This window comes from Balaenoptera borealis, assembly GCF_965194805.1.
Source record: "Balaenoptera borealis genome assembly, chromosome: 1".
NCBI classification, from domain to species: Eukaryota; Metazoa; Chordata; class Mammalia; order Artiodactyla; family Balaenopteridae; genus Balaenoptera; species Balaenoptera borealis.
Window position 1 is genome coordinate 98,756,515 of NC_138860.1, and position 18,706 is coordinate 98,775,220.

The 18,706-nt window shown below is 46.4% G+C and overlaps 1 protein-coding gene across 2 annotated transcripts in view; it reads right to left on the reverse strand.

The window, feature by feature from the left end:
* Positions 1-18,706, reverse strand: part of ELAPOR1 (endosome-lysosome associated apoptosis and autophagy regulator 1) — a 71,616-nt gene that overhangs the window by 7,007 nt on the left and 45,903 nt on the right. For both annotated transcript variants that reach the window (XM_082383276.1, XM_082383277.1), the window contains 11 exons: positions 17,861-17,966; positions 17,579-17,728; positions 12,061-12,149; positions 8,406-8,583; positions 7,544-7,672; positions 7,044-7,134; positions 5,323-5,428; positions 4,918-5,055; positions 3,869-4,132; positions 2,409-2,582; positions 178-358 (listed from right to left, as the gene is read on the reverse strand). In XM_082383276.1, coding sequence (XP_082239402.1) covers positions 178-358; positions 2,409-2,582; positions 3,869-4,132; positions 4,918-5,055; positions 5,323-5,428; positions 7,044-7,134; positions 7,544-7,672; positions 8,406-8,583; positions 12,061-12,149; positions 17,579-17,728; positions 17,861-17,966 — 1,606 coding nt within the window. The remainder of the gene's footprint in view (positions 1-177; positions 359-2,408; positions 2,583-3,868; positions 4,133-4,917; positions 5,056-5,322; positions 5,429-7,043; positions 7,135-7,543; positions 7,673-8,405; positions 8,584-12,060; positions 12,150-17,578; positions 17,729-17,860; positions 17,967-18,706) is intronic.

Consider the following 18,706-nt stretch of genomic DNA (forward strand, 5'->3'; position numbering starts at 1 on the left):
AGGGTGAACCAAAGGTTTGTCAGCGGCCCCAGGGGCATTTCGTACCCCAGGATGAAATAGGAAACAGAGGTCAGGAGGTTGGGCCCCTCACCTGGGGCCTTTTACCTCAGAGCCTGGTAGGCTCACTCTCTCTTACACAGACACGCTCAGTCAGGCGAGAGCAGCTGTGTTACTCACCGATAAGCCGATCTGCGAGGCTAACAGGCTGCGAGGACACTCCGGCCTTGTAGCCTGTCACCTCCGGGGGAATGATGACCGCCTGACACACGTAGGCTGTGATGGATTTGGAGAAACCTGACTCACCCTCAGGAATCCGGAGGTCAGTGACATTGTCAGTGCACACGGACATTTTCTTACCCTGGGCAGGGGGATGTGGGGAGGAAGTGGGAAGGAATGAGTGATCACAGAAGAACTCCCAAAAGGGAACAGGGAACAGTTCTTCCGTGTCTAAAATTTCAACCTTCTAAGAGTGTGTTGCAGTGGAACGATTCATCCCAGTTCTAATTACAAGACAGATTTTAAAAGATAAAGAAGCTAAGAATAAGGCCTAGGTGTCCTAATTTCCGGAACTCTGGCTCAGGGATCCCCAGTCTTTTGTTTCCTTGGAGTCACTTGGGAGCCCTATATGAGCAGGGTTGTGAAGGTGGCAACTGATTTGGAGATCTAATCTACCAGCCCACCAGTTAAGGGCCTTCCTTATCCTAGTCAGTTTTCTAGGCAGATACTGAAATGTGTAACTAATCCCATGAAATTTATCTGGACCTCTGGCCTGCTTCCCATTCCCTTTCTGTGTCTTCCTTGGAGCTGTGATTCTACCATTCTTACTTTGGAAGCACCTTCCAGAGTGTCCTGGGGGTTAAAACAGACCCCATAACCAGCTCTCTCCCTGCCTTGAGGTAGGACATCTTAGGACCTACTGGACCCTATTCCATTTAAAAATATTTATCAACAGAAGAAAGATTGCTTCTCCTCCAGTCTTTAACAACCCATACTGTATAGAATAGAACTCTGGAAGATGGAGGTAATTGAAACTCCTTCCTCGAGATTTTGTAATAGAAGAGATATTGAGATACTGTTCCTTTAAAAATTCTTCAAATTTATGGAATATGAATATATAACATGTTTGCTAATATAAGATCATTTGTTCAATATTTTAAATTTAAGTGGACCAAGCATTTAGAACGTAGGATTTTCAATATGATAAATTTTATTACAAATAGAGCTAAGTTGCTAACTCTGTTATCTCAGTTTATTTTCAAGATTGTAAAAAATAGGTAAAGAACATGAGAACAGAAAGGAACCTTTAGATTAGATAAGAATAAGGGAGCAAAGAAAAGAAAACTCACAGACTCTCCAAATTCCCATCTTCTCTCTCCCAACTCACTGACTGAAACTTTTGCTGCATGGGGCTTGCTTTAATCAGTCTCAATTCCTGAGTTATCACTGTCACTTCTGAGGCTTTAACTTCTTCAAAGACTTCTTAAAAACAAGATCGAGACATCTGTCTCTAATCTTTCACAGATTAGTTTATTTCTTGGCATGTTCCCTCTATAAACACAAATCAACTTTTTTGCATGCTGCAGAGGATGGGTAGAAGCTGTGTGGAATAAAGGCCTAACCTCCACACACAGTCACAGACTAAATGCTCAAGACGCTTTTTATTTTGCAACATTTGAAATTAACTTTCCAACCGCTAATCCTGGCTTGTTTGTAATTTAGTCAAGTGCAGTGGTGGTGTGATTACCCTTTACATTTCTGCCTTTGAATTTTGCATCCAAAATATTTGCAGCAGCCTGAAATGCTGATGGTAACATGTACTGTCAGCAAAGATACATGTAGATGAAATAAAGAGTAATTTATTTTATTCAGCCTCTAGAAAACGAAAGGCAAGTGTCATGATTACTGAAGACTGCTTTTTTAAGGAAAAAAAATCTTTCTCCTGCATAGTTTTTTTTTTTTAATTGAAGTATAGTTGATGTATGTGCATAGTTTTTATATAATCATTCTGAGGGAATAAAGGTCAGGGAGGAGTAAATGTACACCTTATTTTATTTTATTTTAATTTAAAAAATTTAAAAAATTTTTTTCGGCTGCACCGTACGGCTTGTGGGGTTTCAGTTCCCCAACCAGGGATGGAACCCGGGCCCTGGCAGATGAAAGCACGGAGTCCTAACCACTGGACCGCCAGGGAATTCCCTACACCTTATTTTAAACACATTCATTTTCCTAAATGTTTATAATCCAGATGATTTGATTTTAGAGGAGAAAGTCCTCAGGGAGAATAATAATCATTTAAAAACCTTTGAATCTCCCCAGTCCTCTGCGATCTGAACCTCCCGTGTCCTCTGGCCTCTGATCCGCTGGCGCCCCCTTTCCGTTCTCACATGGTCAGTGCCTGCACAGCTTACCTGGTTTCCACAGAGACTGAGGGTAAAGTGGTGGAAATATTTCAGCCCTTTGGAAGTGAAGCTTGGCCCTCCAGCCAGAGAGACGGTGTTTTCCAAAGCCAAGAAGTTGTAGTCAAAAGTCCTGGTCGGAGTGCTGACTGAGAAGGTACAGTCATTGTAGCACAGGGAGTGGATCTGAGGGGAAAGGGGTCCGTCAGGCCGGCTGCGCAGGCAGGGCCTTGAGGAGGCCCCACGGAGAGTGGCAGTCACTCTCCCAGCCTGGTCCAGCCCATGCAGGGTGAGAGAAGAGGAAGTATGGATTAGGGGTGGGCATTAAAAGATGCGAAACAGGGGCTAGTGTGGTTTATGTACATCTTGCCATTCAATTATTAGCACATATATGATGTACAAACCCAAACCTCTTATTTTTCAGTAGGTAGTTGGGTCAGATTCTGTAGCCTTGTTCCTATGCCTAGATTATAAAACTCTCTCAAGACATGAGATAGCCCTTCTTACTTTCAAGCAAAAGACAACAAGGTGCTAACTGGAAGAAGGGTGTCCAAGATGGCAGAAGAGAAGCTACAAGCCTGGTCCCCCTCCCCCATTTAAAACTCACTGAACCCCAGATTACTTTTTCCCAGGCTCTCTGTAGTAAACTGAGCCATAAACCCCTTTCTTGCTCATTTTAAGGTCCCCAGGCAGCAGCGGCCTTACACAACTGTCAATCCCTCCCATAGCAGCAGAGGGAGCCCTGGGGGAGGAATTTTGTGGCAAAAGTCCAGGGTGCCCCAGAGAGGTTGCCAGGGGCCTGCAGAATTGATGCACTTACTGCACAGCTAAACTGAGCAGCATCTGCAGACTGTGTAAACAATGTCTTACAAATGTGTGTCCATGTGGTTGTGATTAGTAAAATTCAAGTTCACTTAAAAGCATTAATGAATAACTAAGACCTTTTGGTCATAGTATTTTCTTAGATTCAGGAAGTGCATGGGGGAAACAGCACTGCTGCTCCACTTTAGAAGAAACCCCTGGGAAAGGAGACAGCAATATACCAGTTAACCATATGTCCCAGCAAAGGTGGGTTACCCTCCCCACAAAGAGGAGGCAAATTCCCATGATAACGGGCTGGACTGAAGTAGGCTGAATTTGAGCCACAAGTCCCACTACTCCTTCCCTTCAGGTGTCTGCACAGATGTCAAATAACCCTCTGGACCAGATGGTCACAGATCTCCCTTACCCATCCCCTGAAGATGAGACTCGCTCATGACTGAGGCCCAGACCCTGAAAACCAACCACTACAGCTAAGAACTCTCCATCTATGGTCATAGCCTGGCTGGGTATCCTCTAGGACGCCAACCTGGGAGTATACTAAGGGGAGTCCTTGGGTATCAGCCCCTCAAGAACCCCACCCAGGACCCGGCACCCTCTGAGGTGGCCCATTCAGAGGGCCAAGGTTAGGATGCATGGCCAACTGCTGGCACCTTGTTGCTCTTGGTTCCTGGACCGCAGGTCATGCAGGCCTGGGCGCCATAAGGCTGGTGGGCTTTCAGGATTGTGTTAGGGGGGCAGGAGCGGCAGGTTCCTGAATCCCGATCGATATAGTAGCCAGCAGGACAAGAGGTGCAGGAGGAGCCTATGTCAGAGGCTTCCAGGGCACAAGGACGGCAGTAGGAAGCCACGCCATCCACGACATTGGTGACATTGATGGAGTAGATCTTGGCGACGTCATTGGTGTACTTTCTTCCCTGGAAACAGAGACAAGAGGAGAGTGGGCCAAGTCCTGAGCAGTAGCAATTGAGTGCTCTGGAAATAGTATGAGTATGACTTAATATTTTTTATCCCGTGATACTTGAGAAAAATCTTTAGAAACATCCTATTCTTTTTACTCACTTAACAGTAGCTCTTTATGTACATTTTGTGTCATTTTAAAATAAGACTGAACAATTTAAATGACATATAAAAATATTAAGTACCATGGGGAAATATGCGGTAGATGCTCATATTTTTTAAAAAAGCAGTTTTTTTCCTTATAAAAGAAAAAAGAGTATTTGTAGAGAAATAAAGACTGTATAGGAGGTACTTCATATGTTAACTGGGTTATCTCTGGGTAGTAGGATTATGGGGGATTTTCTTCTTTTTGCTTACTTCTATCTTTTAAGTTTTCTTGCAATGAACCTACATTATTTTGAGTTAAGAAAATACAACAAAACCGGAGTTATTATTATTAAAAACAAGGGCAGGACTGAACAGGGTATACCAGGTCAGGAACCACACGTGTCCTCAGGGCAGTTCTGCTGAGGAGGGACAGGTCATTTTAGGAGTTTACAGTGTCATTTTCCCCTGGAAGTCATTTGGACAAGGCTAGGTGCTCCTCAGGGGCTGGAATAGGCGTTCTTTGCTTGACTCCGTAGGAGTCTTCTAATCCCTGGATTCTGAAGCCCAACCTCATACTTAAGCTAATGCAGGACTCCTTCCAGGTTCAGAGGTCTCTTCTGGGCGCTGAGCATCTGAGTAAGGTCAGTAAGCTTACTGTCTCATGAAAAGTGGTTCTCTGGAAGGCCCAGGTGAAGCTCATGGTAGCGTTCTCCTCAATGATGTAGGTATAGGACTGTTTGCCTTTGGAACCTCTCCACGTCTCCACGGGACTGTTGGTCCTAGAATTCATACCCTGAACCCAAGACAGAGAAGTGAAGAAGGCATGATGGCTGGGTGGCTGGTGGGGAGAGGATGCCCATACCGCTGCCATCCTGGGGGCCATCACAGTGGGTTAGACCCATATTAAACGGTGCAGTCCCTGACAGACAGTCAGGCCCTTCCTCTGCGAAATCACCGTAAGCAAGGGTGTCAGTTATGTTGATACCCCGACAGGGCAGAGGGGCCAACCCTCCCAATAGTCCCTGGAAGCCCCAAAGCAGGCAAAGAAAGGAAAACGTACCACCATGAAGTAGAGCTCGCAGTTCACAGAACAGATGGTCTCAAAGACAAACGTGATCCTGGCCACCTCTTTATTCTCTGTGTCTGCCATCACTGACTGTGGAGGTCTGTGGGGCAGAAATCAAAAGTCGGTTCCAGAGACAGACAGTGCTAATTGAAGAGCCCAGATGGCAGCAAAGGGTCTGCTGGGGGACAGGATTAAGTTCTGAGTATGTTGGAAAGAGCATGGACTAAGTCCAATTCGGCCACCCTAGCTGTGTGAACTTGACCTAGACAAACTGTAGTTTCCTCATCTGTAAAACAGAGGTAATAATCTTTCTTATTTACCTCCCATCATTGTGGTAAGATCCGAAGGCATAACAGATGTGGAAGTGCTTTGTAAAATGCTGTATAGCCTCACAAGCAGAGTGTGGTCTCCAGACCCACTGAATCAGAATCTGTGCATTAACATGATTCCCAGGTGATTCATATGCACGTTAAAGTTTGAGAAGCACCACTATCATAAGATGTCAATTGTCTGCATTCGCTCAGCATCTCTCTTCCAGGGATAGTGGGGGTTTTGCCTGGATCGAATTAGCAGGTACTTCAACTTGTTTCTTTAACAAGGTTCTCAGGCTGGTCCTTCTTTGGAGAAAGAGACAGCCATGCCCGATGGGTGGGGATGGCGGGGGCGATGAGTGGGGTGAGGAAGTGCTTTACTGCTATAATCATATTTGCAAATTGAAAAGTACTTTGGGGAGCGTTACCTCCCAAAAGTCTAAAAAGTTTGCTTACCTCATAAACATGGGATATAGCTGTTCGGCTCTGAGTAATGTAAATTAAGGGAAGGGAAACCTTTTGAGCAACCGCTGTGGCTGAGCACTGTGCCAGGGATGGAAAGGAGGGAGCTTGAAGGAGGGAATGGAGAAGCCAAATTTGCAACCGGGACGCCGATTCAGTGGTTCCCCCTGACCTCTAAAGCACATATAGGCAGAAGAGTTCACTTTGGCTTTGGAAATCCATTTATGGCTTTTCTTTTGGCTTTGGCCATTTGCTTGAATTCTGAGGACCTCCAGTTCCCAGCTCCTCCCTACACAGTGGTGCTAACCGATGGGCTAGAAGAATCATCTCCATCTGAGTTAGTCCAAAATCACAGACTGTCAATCCCTCTTGTTTTACAGACAAGGAGCCTAAAGCCTATAGGGGCACAATGGCTTTCCCAAGTTCACCTAGCCGGTAGGTTGGCAAAGCTCAAGTGCCCTATCTTCCAGTCCCGTGTTCTTTGCACCGTACCACCCTGCCTGTATTTTTTTTAATGGCAAACAAATTGCTTATTATCCTAGGTCTTCTTGGGATATGGGGATAAATATGACAAGAATAATCCCTCCCAATCTTCTTGCCCCAAATAAAGATGAACTGTCTATGGGCACTTCTGGCCCTATTTTTTACAGGTTTTTAAAATCTTATCTGATGCTGTGAGGAGGAGGAATTCAAGTAGCATGTGGCCAAATGATGGGAGAAGCTAGACGGGATGAGAGAGCAGTAGGTAATCAGCATGGGCAGCAACTAAGAATGAGTGTTAGCATTCAGGTTAACTTTATCAGACCACAACCATGGTCTCCTCTGTTCTGAACTGACACTTCCACCAGCCAGAAGCCCTCTCCTCTACAACACTCCTAGCTATGTGGGACTTGGATGTGGCCAAGGGTGGTGTGGGCTTCCCTTTAGCTTTGTACTCCTCACCTAAATCCTGGCACAACCAGAGTGAGAATCATGAAGTCATTGTCTGAGGCTCCAACAGCTGTATAAATGTGATCACCAGCCACCTCCCAGCCTGGAAAAGGAGAGGGAAGAGTTAATGCCCAGTGGTCTTGGGTGCAGGGCAAATGTGCACCCAGATGACACTCTGGAAGAGAGATAACACCATCCTTTGAGGCGTTCAGAATCACCGCCAAACAAACCATGTTACTTGTCTGGCTACTTTGGTCAAAGTCTCTGAAACTCTCAGAGCACACGGCCTTTGGAGTGTGTACACATTGTTTCTAGTTCTGTTTCTGTCTCTAAAACAGAGGCTTGGCAGAATATATATTATTGTCCATGGGCAGTGGAGCATGCAAGGGATTGCATGGCATGATTAGCTCATTTTTCTCCAGACATCCCTACTATGAAGAAACGTGAGGTGGGAAGAGCCCCTGTGGCAGTGCAGCGAGCTGAAAGCTCACAGTCAGGAGGGAGGCAGTTACCTGTCATGCCCTTGTACTCAAAGTTGATCCCACTGAGGACGGTCGTTTCCATGTTCGTGGGCAGCGTGTTCCACCATTTGTATTCGAATCCCACGGCAGGTTCGGTCCCCGCTGGGCAGTGGCTACAATCTGGGGAAGCCGTAAGATCCACGCATTCAGCAGGAAGGCCACAGCCACCCTTACTGGAGCTGCTGTCACACAGACAAGTGGCAACAGGGGTGGGCAGCCCAACAAGAGTGGTGCTGAGCACCGTTGCACAGTGACATCAAGCTGACTCGAAAGCATTCTGACAATGTATTTAACAAACTCAGGGTGTAAACACTGACCCTTCATTCTCATATTCCAATTAGGCTACTGACCCGTCAAATTATTCATTTTAAAGCCTAAACATATCCTCTGGCCTGATACATATCGTTAATATTATTTGTCACATTGTTATCCTCAAATGCCTTCACATTAATAGGTATACAAATCCCCCCAACTCCTTTTTTGCAGAGTGGCTTACAAATTCTGGTTGTGTCAGTGTGGCCATCCCAGCTCCCTAAACCTTCTAGGTAGCGTCCCCGCCACATGCTGGAAGCCTCTGATGTGAGGATTGGGTCCCTTCAGGCCTGAGTCCCATTCAAAGTTGGAATGAGGAGGAAGGCCGGCAGTTCTCAAGTATGACTTGGACCTACAGACAGGGCCCACCCTGACCACTCTTCTCCTGAACATAGCCCTCAGAGGTGGCCTGGCCCTCCCTGCCTCCCTTGAAAGGACAGAGCCTGTGTTCAGCTGACACTGGGAGTGCCCACATGGCCCACCCATGTGGGTGGTGTGGGAATGGACGCGAGGCAGGGATTGGGGCGGGGGGAGGGGTTACCGGAGCCATTGGAATAAGAGCCATAAGGGCAGGGCTCGCAGGTGCTGCTGTTGGTCTTGAAGAAACCAGGGTTGCAGGGTGGGCAGCGGGTCTTCATGCCAGAGGCGGGCAGCTTCACTGCCCCCTCCAGATCCTCACTGCAGATTTTCGGCTGGGCCCATTTGTACATGAGCTGTGTCTGCAGAAACAAAGCATGACTCAGCCTGCCTGTGTGGGATTAGCACATCTTCAGGAATTTACCTTGAGAGTGGGGGGATTCTGGGCTCCAATGAAAGCTCCACCACGGTGGGGCACTTTGTTTTGGTCACCGATATATTCCAGTCCCGTCGCCTAGTGCCTGGCACATGGTCGTGCTCAATAAATACCTGCTGAATGAATGTTGACTGGATGAAGAGGGATAGACCTAATGAGGACTTGTGTGTCGGATGGAATGGGGGGACCAGTTGCCTCCAGAGAAAGCTCTGATTCCAGTGTAGAATCTTATTACTACCAATGTCACAGGAAAAGCAGCTGGTGAAAATCCCAGAACACAAAAAGGCATGGAGTAGAGGTGGCTTATGTAACCCCTGGGGGGAAGAGAGGATGGCTGAGGTGTCCCAATTTGTCTTCCAAGTGTTGTCTTTGCTTTTTCACTTATTCAGTAGGCATCTATAGCAAGTCTAATACATCTATGTGACTCAGAGATGAATGACATGGCCCCTGCCCTCAAGGAGCTCACCGTCTAGCAAGGGCACCAAGCACATAATAACAATCCCCATGGGGGTATGGACTCTACGTTCTCTGGGACATCCAGGCAAGAGGAACGACGTTGGTTAAAGAACACAAACTTCCAGTTATAAGATCAGTAAGTTCTGGGTATCTAAGGTACAGGTGATTAGAGTTAATAATACTGTATTATATACTTGAGAGCTGCTAAGAGAGTAGATAGTAAACATTCTCACCACAGAAAAGAAATGGTAATTATGTGACCTGATGGAGCTGTTAGCTAGCTCTATGGTGGTCATCATCTTGCAGTATGTAAGTGTATAAAATCAATACATTGTACACCTTAAACTTACACAATGTTATGTGTCAGTTATATCTCAAAAAAACCAGGGGAAAAAGGCAAGAGGAACGGTCAGCCACCAAGTCAGTGGACAAGAGAGCATTGTATCTGTCACTTACTAGGGTCGTCCCTAGTCTTTTGATGGAGAAATTGGATAGAGAAGAGGAGATGAATTACAGGAGGTCTCGGTGAATCAGGGGTGAGGTTGGGCAGTGTCAAGCTTCCCGTGTGGCCCTCGGGCAAGTCAGAAACAGAAGGATTGCATTGAGGTGATGATGCAAATGCTCTGTGTAGCATACCATACATGTGAAAAAGTGGGTGAATAAAGCATCGGTCCATTTTATTAAGGATAAGAAATGACAGGGTCTTAAAAGGGTCCCATGCTGCCTTCATTGAAGGTGAGCCCTGAGACAGACAACTCTTCTCCCTGCCCAGCTCAGCCTTTCTCCCTGTGAAGAGCAGCCAGTGACCAGAGACCTGGACTAGTGCTCTAACCTTATCTCACCTGGCTTGTCTCCTTGAGTCTCATAGAGAGAAAGGTCTGGGGAGCTGGTAGACTGATTGAGGCCATCTCTTGGAGCAGCACACACAGCAGCCCCAGTGGATCGGCCATCCTGGTCCCTGAGAAAGCCCTGAGGCACAGCAAAGGCCATAAAGGCAATAATAGGAGTCCCTTGATTTTAAAATACAGCTTAGAAAACAAAATCCCGAGCAGAACCAGTGTGGGCCTGAGGGCTGAGACTTCTGTAAAGCACTCCTGGTGACTGCATATTCCTGTGCACTACTTACCATGAATACTCCAGGGCTCCTCCCTGAGCTGTGCTTTGGCGGGGCTGCAAGGTGGGAGCACTGACTCTGGCCCCACTCAGCACTTAAAGACCCTCAAGGTGATCAGGGGAGGGCAGACACCCAGGCTTGCAGGCATCAGAGCACACTACGGATCTAGAATGCCTTGGTCTAAGCCGGGAGGGGAAAGAGTGGGGCAGAAGGAAGCAAAGACAGCCACAATCGGCCACATGTTATGCCCTGGAGGGAGAAGAGGAGCCGGATTGTCCTCATTTAATTAGTGGGTCAACTGAGGCCAAGAAAATGACAATAATTTTTACAAGGTCATGCAGAACACCAGACACTATAGAACTGGGTCTAAGGTGCAACTGACAAGATGTATCATTTCGCCTGGCTGCTAGGGAAGGGGATTTTGTTCCAAACATGAGGGTGGGGTGGGGCAGTGCGGGGCGGGGGGTGGGGGGGTTGGTCAGTAAGAGATGACTATAGAAACAATCACCGTAAAGGACTGGACTTTATCCCTCGCTTAATTAGCAAAAAGAGGATTCGGCCAGCCAGCCAGCCAGGAAACATTTATACATCCTAATAGCCGAGCATATGCTTAGTGCTGAATGATGCAGAGTTCCCCACTCCTATTTCTTGAGAGGCTCTGATTTAGGGATATAGGCAGTCCATTCAGAATGTCTAATCTGAGACAGATCCCTCCACTTGTGCCCTTGAGCCATCCCTGCTCATTTCCTGTTGTTCCTTGAAGTCATCAGGCACACACCTGCCCCCTCTACACCTGCTGCGTGCCCCCTGCCTGGAGAGCTCCCCTTCACCTCACTCAGGTCTCTGCTCAAATGTCACCTTCTCAGAGAGGTCATCCTTACCCTCTCTAAAATAGCTCTGTCATTCTTTATCTCCCAATCCTGTTTTATGTTTTTCTTCCTACCCCTTACTACCATCTGAAGTGTTATCATACACCCATTTGTTGTCTGTCTGTTGTCTCTCCCTCCACTTGCTCCACAACAAGAATTAAGCTCCATGAGAGTAGATGTTCCCTTGGTTTTGTGAGCTGCTGCACACCTAGCGCCCAGCACAGTGGCTGGTTGTACATGTGAACAAATGGCCTCCTCTGAAACACCTTCCCTGCCTGCCACCCTCTGTCCTGGTCACTCCTCTTCTGGGCTCCCCCAGTGCCCTGCACACCGTCAGGCCCATCTTCCTTGTCCCTGCCCTCCCCCACAGGACAGGGAGCCTCTGAGGGCAGGAGCCCGTCCTGCTCGTCTCTGATTCCCCAGCTGGAGCACAGTGCCAGGCACAACAGCTGATAACTCAAAAAATGCCTGTTGACTCAATGGCAGAGCAGACTACAAAGGAACGTCTTTCTGAGGCAGAAAGCCTCGGGGGAAAGAGGGAGCCAGCAGAGATGCAACAAGTCAGGCCATTCTCCAGTGAGCCAGGAAGTAGGAATCATCCCCTTTGCCAGCCCACAAGAGCAGCGCCGAGGGGACAAGTCTGATGAGTTCCGTGAAGAAATAAGTATGCGTGGACAGGCAGCCATTGCCCAGGGGGTGAAGCAAATGGAAGAAACCAAGGAAAAGAAAATGAAGGTGTTTTTTGAAACAGAGCATATGTGAATAAGCAGCGGAACAAATGTGGCAAAAACAGCTTCTGACCTGAAAATAAATGAGGTCATCTCGTTTTGCTTCCCCACTGGCCCCAGGGTCACTGCAGAGGTCGGTGGGGTTTTCTTGGGTGCCAGCTTCACTGGCCGCTGGAGGTCTGAACCTGGCAAAGCCCAAGAAGCAGGCAAAGGGGCCCCGTGACCGTGCTACCCACCTCTCCACTGGCATCACAGGCCGTGTGAGTGTAGAAGTAATCTTTGTCTGTGCAGGCTGGCCGCACTCTGCAGGTGGAGGATCCTTTTTCTAAATGGCAGACGCAAGGACAAATATATGAAGTTAAAAAAGCAGAGCTCTTGACCACTTGCTCACGATGCTATAATGCCCAAGACCTCGGGGTGAGGCACAACACAGACACTGCAGAAAGTAGACAATCCTGCACACCCACCTTCCCTTTGCCTGAGCGGCATCATTTTCGGTCCCTAAAGCCCTGCTCAGATACACCCTTTGCGCCTCTCCCTGGTGCTGATGAGAAAGCACTGGGCCTGCCCTGTGGAGCAGGGCATGAAGAGGTGGACTGGCCAAAGGACCAGCAAGGAGGGAGGTAGCTAGAAGGAGCATTTTGCAGGTTTACCACAAATTCCCTGGAACTCGCCATCTTCCAGGTGCCTCAGAACCCTGACTGTGCAGGTGGTTTTTCTACTCCTGAAGGGTTGAAGCAAAACACAGGAAAGCTTAGGACAGTGCTTCATCCTCTTACTCCAATTCTGTCTCTGAATTGTCTCTTAATATATGCCTAGAATGAAGGCCTTCCACCTCTGTATTTCCCCTTCTCCATGCAACGATCCTATGCAAATAAGGCGACGATTTAATCCAACTCTTTCCACTTTCCCCACCCCCAGGCCTCACAGCACTATCTCTAAGCCTTGACCTGAACTTAATGAAAAATGTTATTATCATTTTATTTACTTTACTCTCTGTATATTCTTTTTTTTTTTAATATTTATTTATTTAGGCTGCGCCAGGTCTTAGTTGCGGCACGTTTAGTTGCCGCATGCGGGCTTCTTAGTTGTGGAATGCAAACTCGTAGTTAACGGCATGAGAACTCGTAGTTGCGGCATGAGAACTCGTAGTTGCAGCATGAGAACTCGTAGTTGCGGCATGCATGTGGGATCTAGTTCCCCCACCAGGGATCGAACCCAGGCCCCCTGCATTGGGAGTGTGGAGTCTTATCCACTGCGCCACCAGGGAAGTCCCTCTGTATATTCTTCTTATATCTAGGTTAGTTCTGCTTTAACCCTATGAACCCCTGGATAGCAAGAACTATTTCAATGAATCCCTCTTTAAAGCAATGGATTTCACCTTTTTTGAATTACAAACCATTTTGAGAATTTGAAAAAAAGACCTGTTTCCTGTATCCTGAAAAATATACATACTTCATGCAAATAATTTTTTTTAATTTCCAGGAGATTTACTTTCTCCAGAATAAAAACCACTGCTTTACAGAGTGCCAGTACAACACTGCTTACTATTACTGTCACCACTATTTCTAATATGACTACTGTGTTACCTGCAGGTAAGCAGGTGATAATGGTGAGACCGCTTCTCTCTCTCTATTACCTGACAGGCAGTTTGGTAGAATGGAATGAGATTTTTAAGTCAGACAGATCTGGGTTTGGATCCTGCTTAATCATTTAGTAGCTGTGTCACTTTCAGCAAGTTACTTAACCTCTCTGAGCCTTTGTGCTCTCACCTGTAGAGCAGGAATAATAATATCTACTTACTGGAGCCAGCACATACCTGACACATTGTAAGTAAGAATTTGCTAAGTGCTGGTAATTATTATCGCCTGGGTTTGTGGGAATTATTTTTATTTGGTAACTATCATGGGATTTTTAGTAAGGATTAAAAGTCTCCTTTCTCTTCCAGTTAAGGCTTATTTCTCAACTGGTCCCTTCTTCTTCCCAAGGCACCAAATGAGTTGCTAGATCGGAGAATCTCCTAGTTACCGCCTTGTTGGCCTGCACTGGGGAGTTCCCTCAATCACACATTTCCATGCCTCTTCTGTCCCCATCTTAATTAGCCTGGGCAAGAGGGAACTACTGGCTGAGAAACAGCTGGGGTCTTCTCAGCTCATTTACTTGGTTAACAGACAAAGGCCTATTTCAACATAGAGGGATCCAGGGACTCCTGGTTTTGACAGACTTGGCCAGGAGAAATTTGGGGGGAGATGCTGAAAATAAGCCAGTTCCCAGGCCCTTGCATATTAGATGTAGCAAATTGCAAGTTACGTGTTAGAAAGTGCATTCCACGCAAGGACCTTTCTCTGCTTGTCAAATATTTGTTCAACCTGACACCCCAGCTCCGGGTTTCAGCAAAAAGGGTCCAGCTGTTTACACAATGACAACTTCTAAACTGGTTTCAATAAATGATTAACGCAAATGCTGAGCCAGACCTCACTTTCCCAGCTCAGGTTTCATCAAGGTGTTGAAGCTGGAGACTAGTCATGTTTGAAGGATTGGCCTAGATATTTGTTGAGAAAATGAAAAGTGATTCCTGTAGGACTGGCCCTGGGTAAAACTGTATGAAGATAAAGTTTATCTTGGGGGCTCCACCTGCTCTTTCTGCACCTTCCTCCTCCTTTCCGTATCTTCCCCCTGCCTCCGGAAATACAGGCTTCTCGTTCTGATCCTTTTTATCCAAGGAAAACATTTCCCCTGAAGATTTAAGTACCTAATGAACCCAATGCCCAGCTCCAACACCACCACAGACTCTGCGCAAAACCCTTAACCTCTCTGAGCTTCTCCTAATTCATTTGTAAATGGGGAAATCACCCCTGCACTATGCTATGAGTAATGAGAAAATGTTTTGTGAACTGTAAAGTACTGTACAAGTGACTTATTATTGTTACCTATGCCCAGAGTTGTTTTACACCACTAGAAGACTGCTGGGACAGGCCTTAATGTAAATGAATAAATAAAATTAGTGCTTACTACATGCCAGACACTGTTCTAAATCTTTACCTGTTTTAATCAGTGCACACAATGATGCTATGAGGTACACACAATTATTGTCATTCCCATTCTAGAAATGAGAAAACTGAGGCACAGACAAGTGACTTGCCCAAGGTGGCGCAGCTAGGAAGTGGTGGAGCAAGTATTTGAACCACAGTGATTTTGTTCTGGAGTCCATGCCCTTAAACCCTGTGCTGTTCTATTAGGAAATGAATCCCTAATATTAAACATAACACAAAGGAATAAATTCTAATGATCAAATTTAATCTCTCAGTGAGAAAGATGCTTTCAGTCAAGCCTTTGTCCCTGACATCCACATGCGCATCAGCTCCTCATTAGTCTAGGTCCTGGATACGGGCAATGGCACCTGAGGCAAAATCTTCTGACTGTAGCTTCTGCCTCCAGCTCTTCCTTTCCTCATCCATTTTCCAAATGGCAACCAAAATGGTCTTTCAAAGGCACAAGCCAGATCATGTCATTCTCAGTTTTAAATTCTTTAATGGCTTCAAACGCTGATAGGATCAAATCCCAATTCCATAGCAATGGCACAGAAGGGTTTAACCCTAACCTGTTCCCTGCCCACCTCCTAGCCTTGGATGCTTATTCTCTCTAAGTAAGCTGCAGCAGTGCTGAGTTACTCCTGGATCCCTGAGCCTTCTGGCCTTGGCTCACACTTCTTCCAGAATATCCTGTCCCCATCAAATCACCAACTCATCTTTCAAGATAGCTTATCTTTCAAGACCACAGCTAGTGCAGCCTTTCCTCCCTCACCAGAGAGGACTGACCACTTCCCTCTTTTGCTTCCACCGCACATTACACTTAGTACTCCTATCCTAGCACCTCCTGTACCGTGGAGTTATTACACTTGGAGTTTCTATAACCACATTTCCACTTTTGACATAAGCTGGAGGGCAGCACCAGCTGTAACCCTAGCATCAAGCCCAAGCCCTGGCACCCAGTGGCCACTCAGAATATATTTACAAATGAATGACTAAATGGTCACAGGGCCTCCTGCCACTCCCTTTGTGTACATTACATCATAGGCTCTCATCAGACTCTCTCTGCATTTTCCCAGTCTCCCACTGACCCTGTATTCTGGAACAATCAAGTCCCAAAGAAATGTGATACTCTTTGTATCCCAAGCTGAACATATTCTTCATAGTAAAATCTCACTTTCCATTTAAAGAGGTGGATGGAGAAATCAGTGGCAAAAGGAGAATGGACTCCAAGAATTCAGACTCCCAAACTAATACCTTCATAACCACTCTCTGGATAGAAATCAATTTACATAGCATTGATCAAAACACTCTGTAAGCAGTTCTTCTAGAACCACCTTGCCATTTAAACCCTGTACCACAGTGGGGCTGGAAAGGGAGCTGGAGAAAAAGACTAACAAAGGCTGCTATTGATAGAGCAGGGAAGAGGAATATGAAATTCAAGTGGAAAAACAGGAATTTAGACTTATAGGTAAAAACTTCCCCCAAGATCTAAAAATCTCTGTTCTTGCTGAAAGCTACACTCATTTGGCAAGATCTGTGTAGATAAATAGAACTTCTATATTAGGAATGGTGTAGAAATAAGGAGCTCACAAGGTCAGTGGTGGGTCTTGGCTGAGCAAACACATACTGTGACACCTGTGTGAAGAAGGGTGGGTGTGTCTGTGTAGGGATGGGGGTGTCTGATTAAGAGAGGACCTTGAGCCGGGTTTGTATACAGTTCTGTGTAAAAAAGGAAAAATGGAATAGTTATGGGCATTTGCAGGGGAAGGGAGGGGACTCTTTCTCTCTCCCTACCTGTTTGTTTCAGAACCTGTCTTGGAGATTGGTCGCTGTGCCAGTCATTGGACTGTCTAAGCACAGGGCCCTCTGGGGACACTACCCATCTTATACAAGAGCCCTGCTGCTCCCGAGATCCTCTCAAATAACCAGGTCCCGTTTCTCAAGTTGGGCTGTTTTAGGAAATTATCCAGGACTGCAGAAATAAGCTGCTTCCCACTGTCCTCTTATTTTCGCTTAGAGCAGTGGTTTTCCAACTGTGTTCCAAGGAACCCTGGATTTCCTGACAAGGCCTGCTTTGAATTCAATGGATGCTTTGGATAAAAGATTATAGCTTCTTGCTCTCAAAATGTTTTGCGTAACAATACGACCTCATGGCTCTTCTAAATTAACTTTGATGATAATTGTTATAAATTAAAATGTATAAATTTATACCTCTTTTATCTACTGTATATATTATTTATAATTATAATCTTAATTAAGGTTTCATTAAAAAACAATTGCAACCCCTTTCCATAGCTTTCCTAATTCCTCTAATTCTGAGCTGCTTTTGCTTTTTGCCATGGTACCCTGCACTTTTGCTGTCTAATACACTATATAATTTATTATATATTTATTATTTAGTTATTATAGTTATTACATATTCCATTTACATTCCAGAATGTAAATTCCATGAAGACAGGGACCCTTGTCTATTTTTTTCACTGATGTATTCCAAACACCTAGAGTAAAGGCCTGGCAGATAGTAGAGGTCGATAAATACTTACTGAATGATTTCATTTCAAGAGTGATTGGTGGATTAGCTGGGCTCTTCCAGGGCCCAGAAAGCAAGGGCTTAAGAAGAATCGTCTTCAGCTTAGCCAAAAGGATGGCTCCACTTCCTGTCTGTCCCTGTGTATATGTTGGTACCCCCCCACCAAACTCTTCCCGCCCTCAGAAACATCACCTGAATATTTGTCAGGGTCACACTGGTGGCAAGAAGTCTCTCCCTTATTGGAATAAGAGTTAGCTGGGCAAAGTTTGCAGCAAGAGGAGCCCTTCTGGTCTGCGTATGTGCCTGGTTTGCAGGGGAAGCATTCTGAAGTGTAGGCCACTCCTAGGGAGGAAGAACAACATAGGAAAGCAAGAACTGAGCCTAGAGACTGAGCCCCCTGAGGACCCACCCACACCCTCCCTGCTGAAGTCAGCGTCAGACCCCAGACCCAACCCCATTCTCCGTTCTCCGTACCTGTTATGGCGATGTTTCTCACCAGCACAGGCTTAGAAACTTTGGACCACACTGAGAAAGCTGTGGTTCTCCAGTAGAGGACGTTATTGCCTCGATTTAGTTCGACCTAAAAACCACACAAACAGGAGGAGTTAGTTCAGTCACAGAGACAGGTATTGCTAATCCATTGCATTAGCCTCCTGTTGGGATCCCTCCCCTTGCAGTCTGCAAGGCAGTGCCTCTTCTGCTCCTCTCCCTCAACTTCCTCAGCGTTGCCCTTCCTCCCAGCTTGGCTCAGCTCCTCTCTCCTTCTTTTTTTTTAAAATTTATTTATTTATTTATTTATTTTTGGCTGCATCGGGTCTTCGTTGCTGTGTACGGGCTTTCTCTAGTTGCAGCGAGCAGGGGCTACTCTTCGTTGCGGTGTGCGGGCTTCTCACTGCGGTGGCTTCTCTTGTTGCACAGCACGGGCTCTAGGCGCACAGGCTCAGTAGTTGTGGCGCACGGGCTCAGTTGCTCCGCGGCATGTGGGAATCTTCCCGGACCAGGGATTGAACCCGTGTCCCCTGCATTGGCAGGCAGATTCTCAACCACTGCGCCACCAGGGGAGCCCTCCTCTCTCCTTCTAAGGCTCCTCTTACAACCCTCTCATGCCCTCTCCCACTTCTCCCTCAGTCACATATACCGTGAGCATTTCTATGTTGAGACCAATGAAGGGACCTGAAGATCCTGACAACAGGGTGGCTGAAACTCCCTCATTCTTCTCTGGTTCTATTTATCCATGCCCCAGCCCCAGAAGAGTGGGCCCTTTAAAGCTGGAAAGCTGCTGGTCCTTGGGGTCAAGCCAGAGGAGTGAGTCAGTTCACA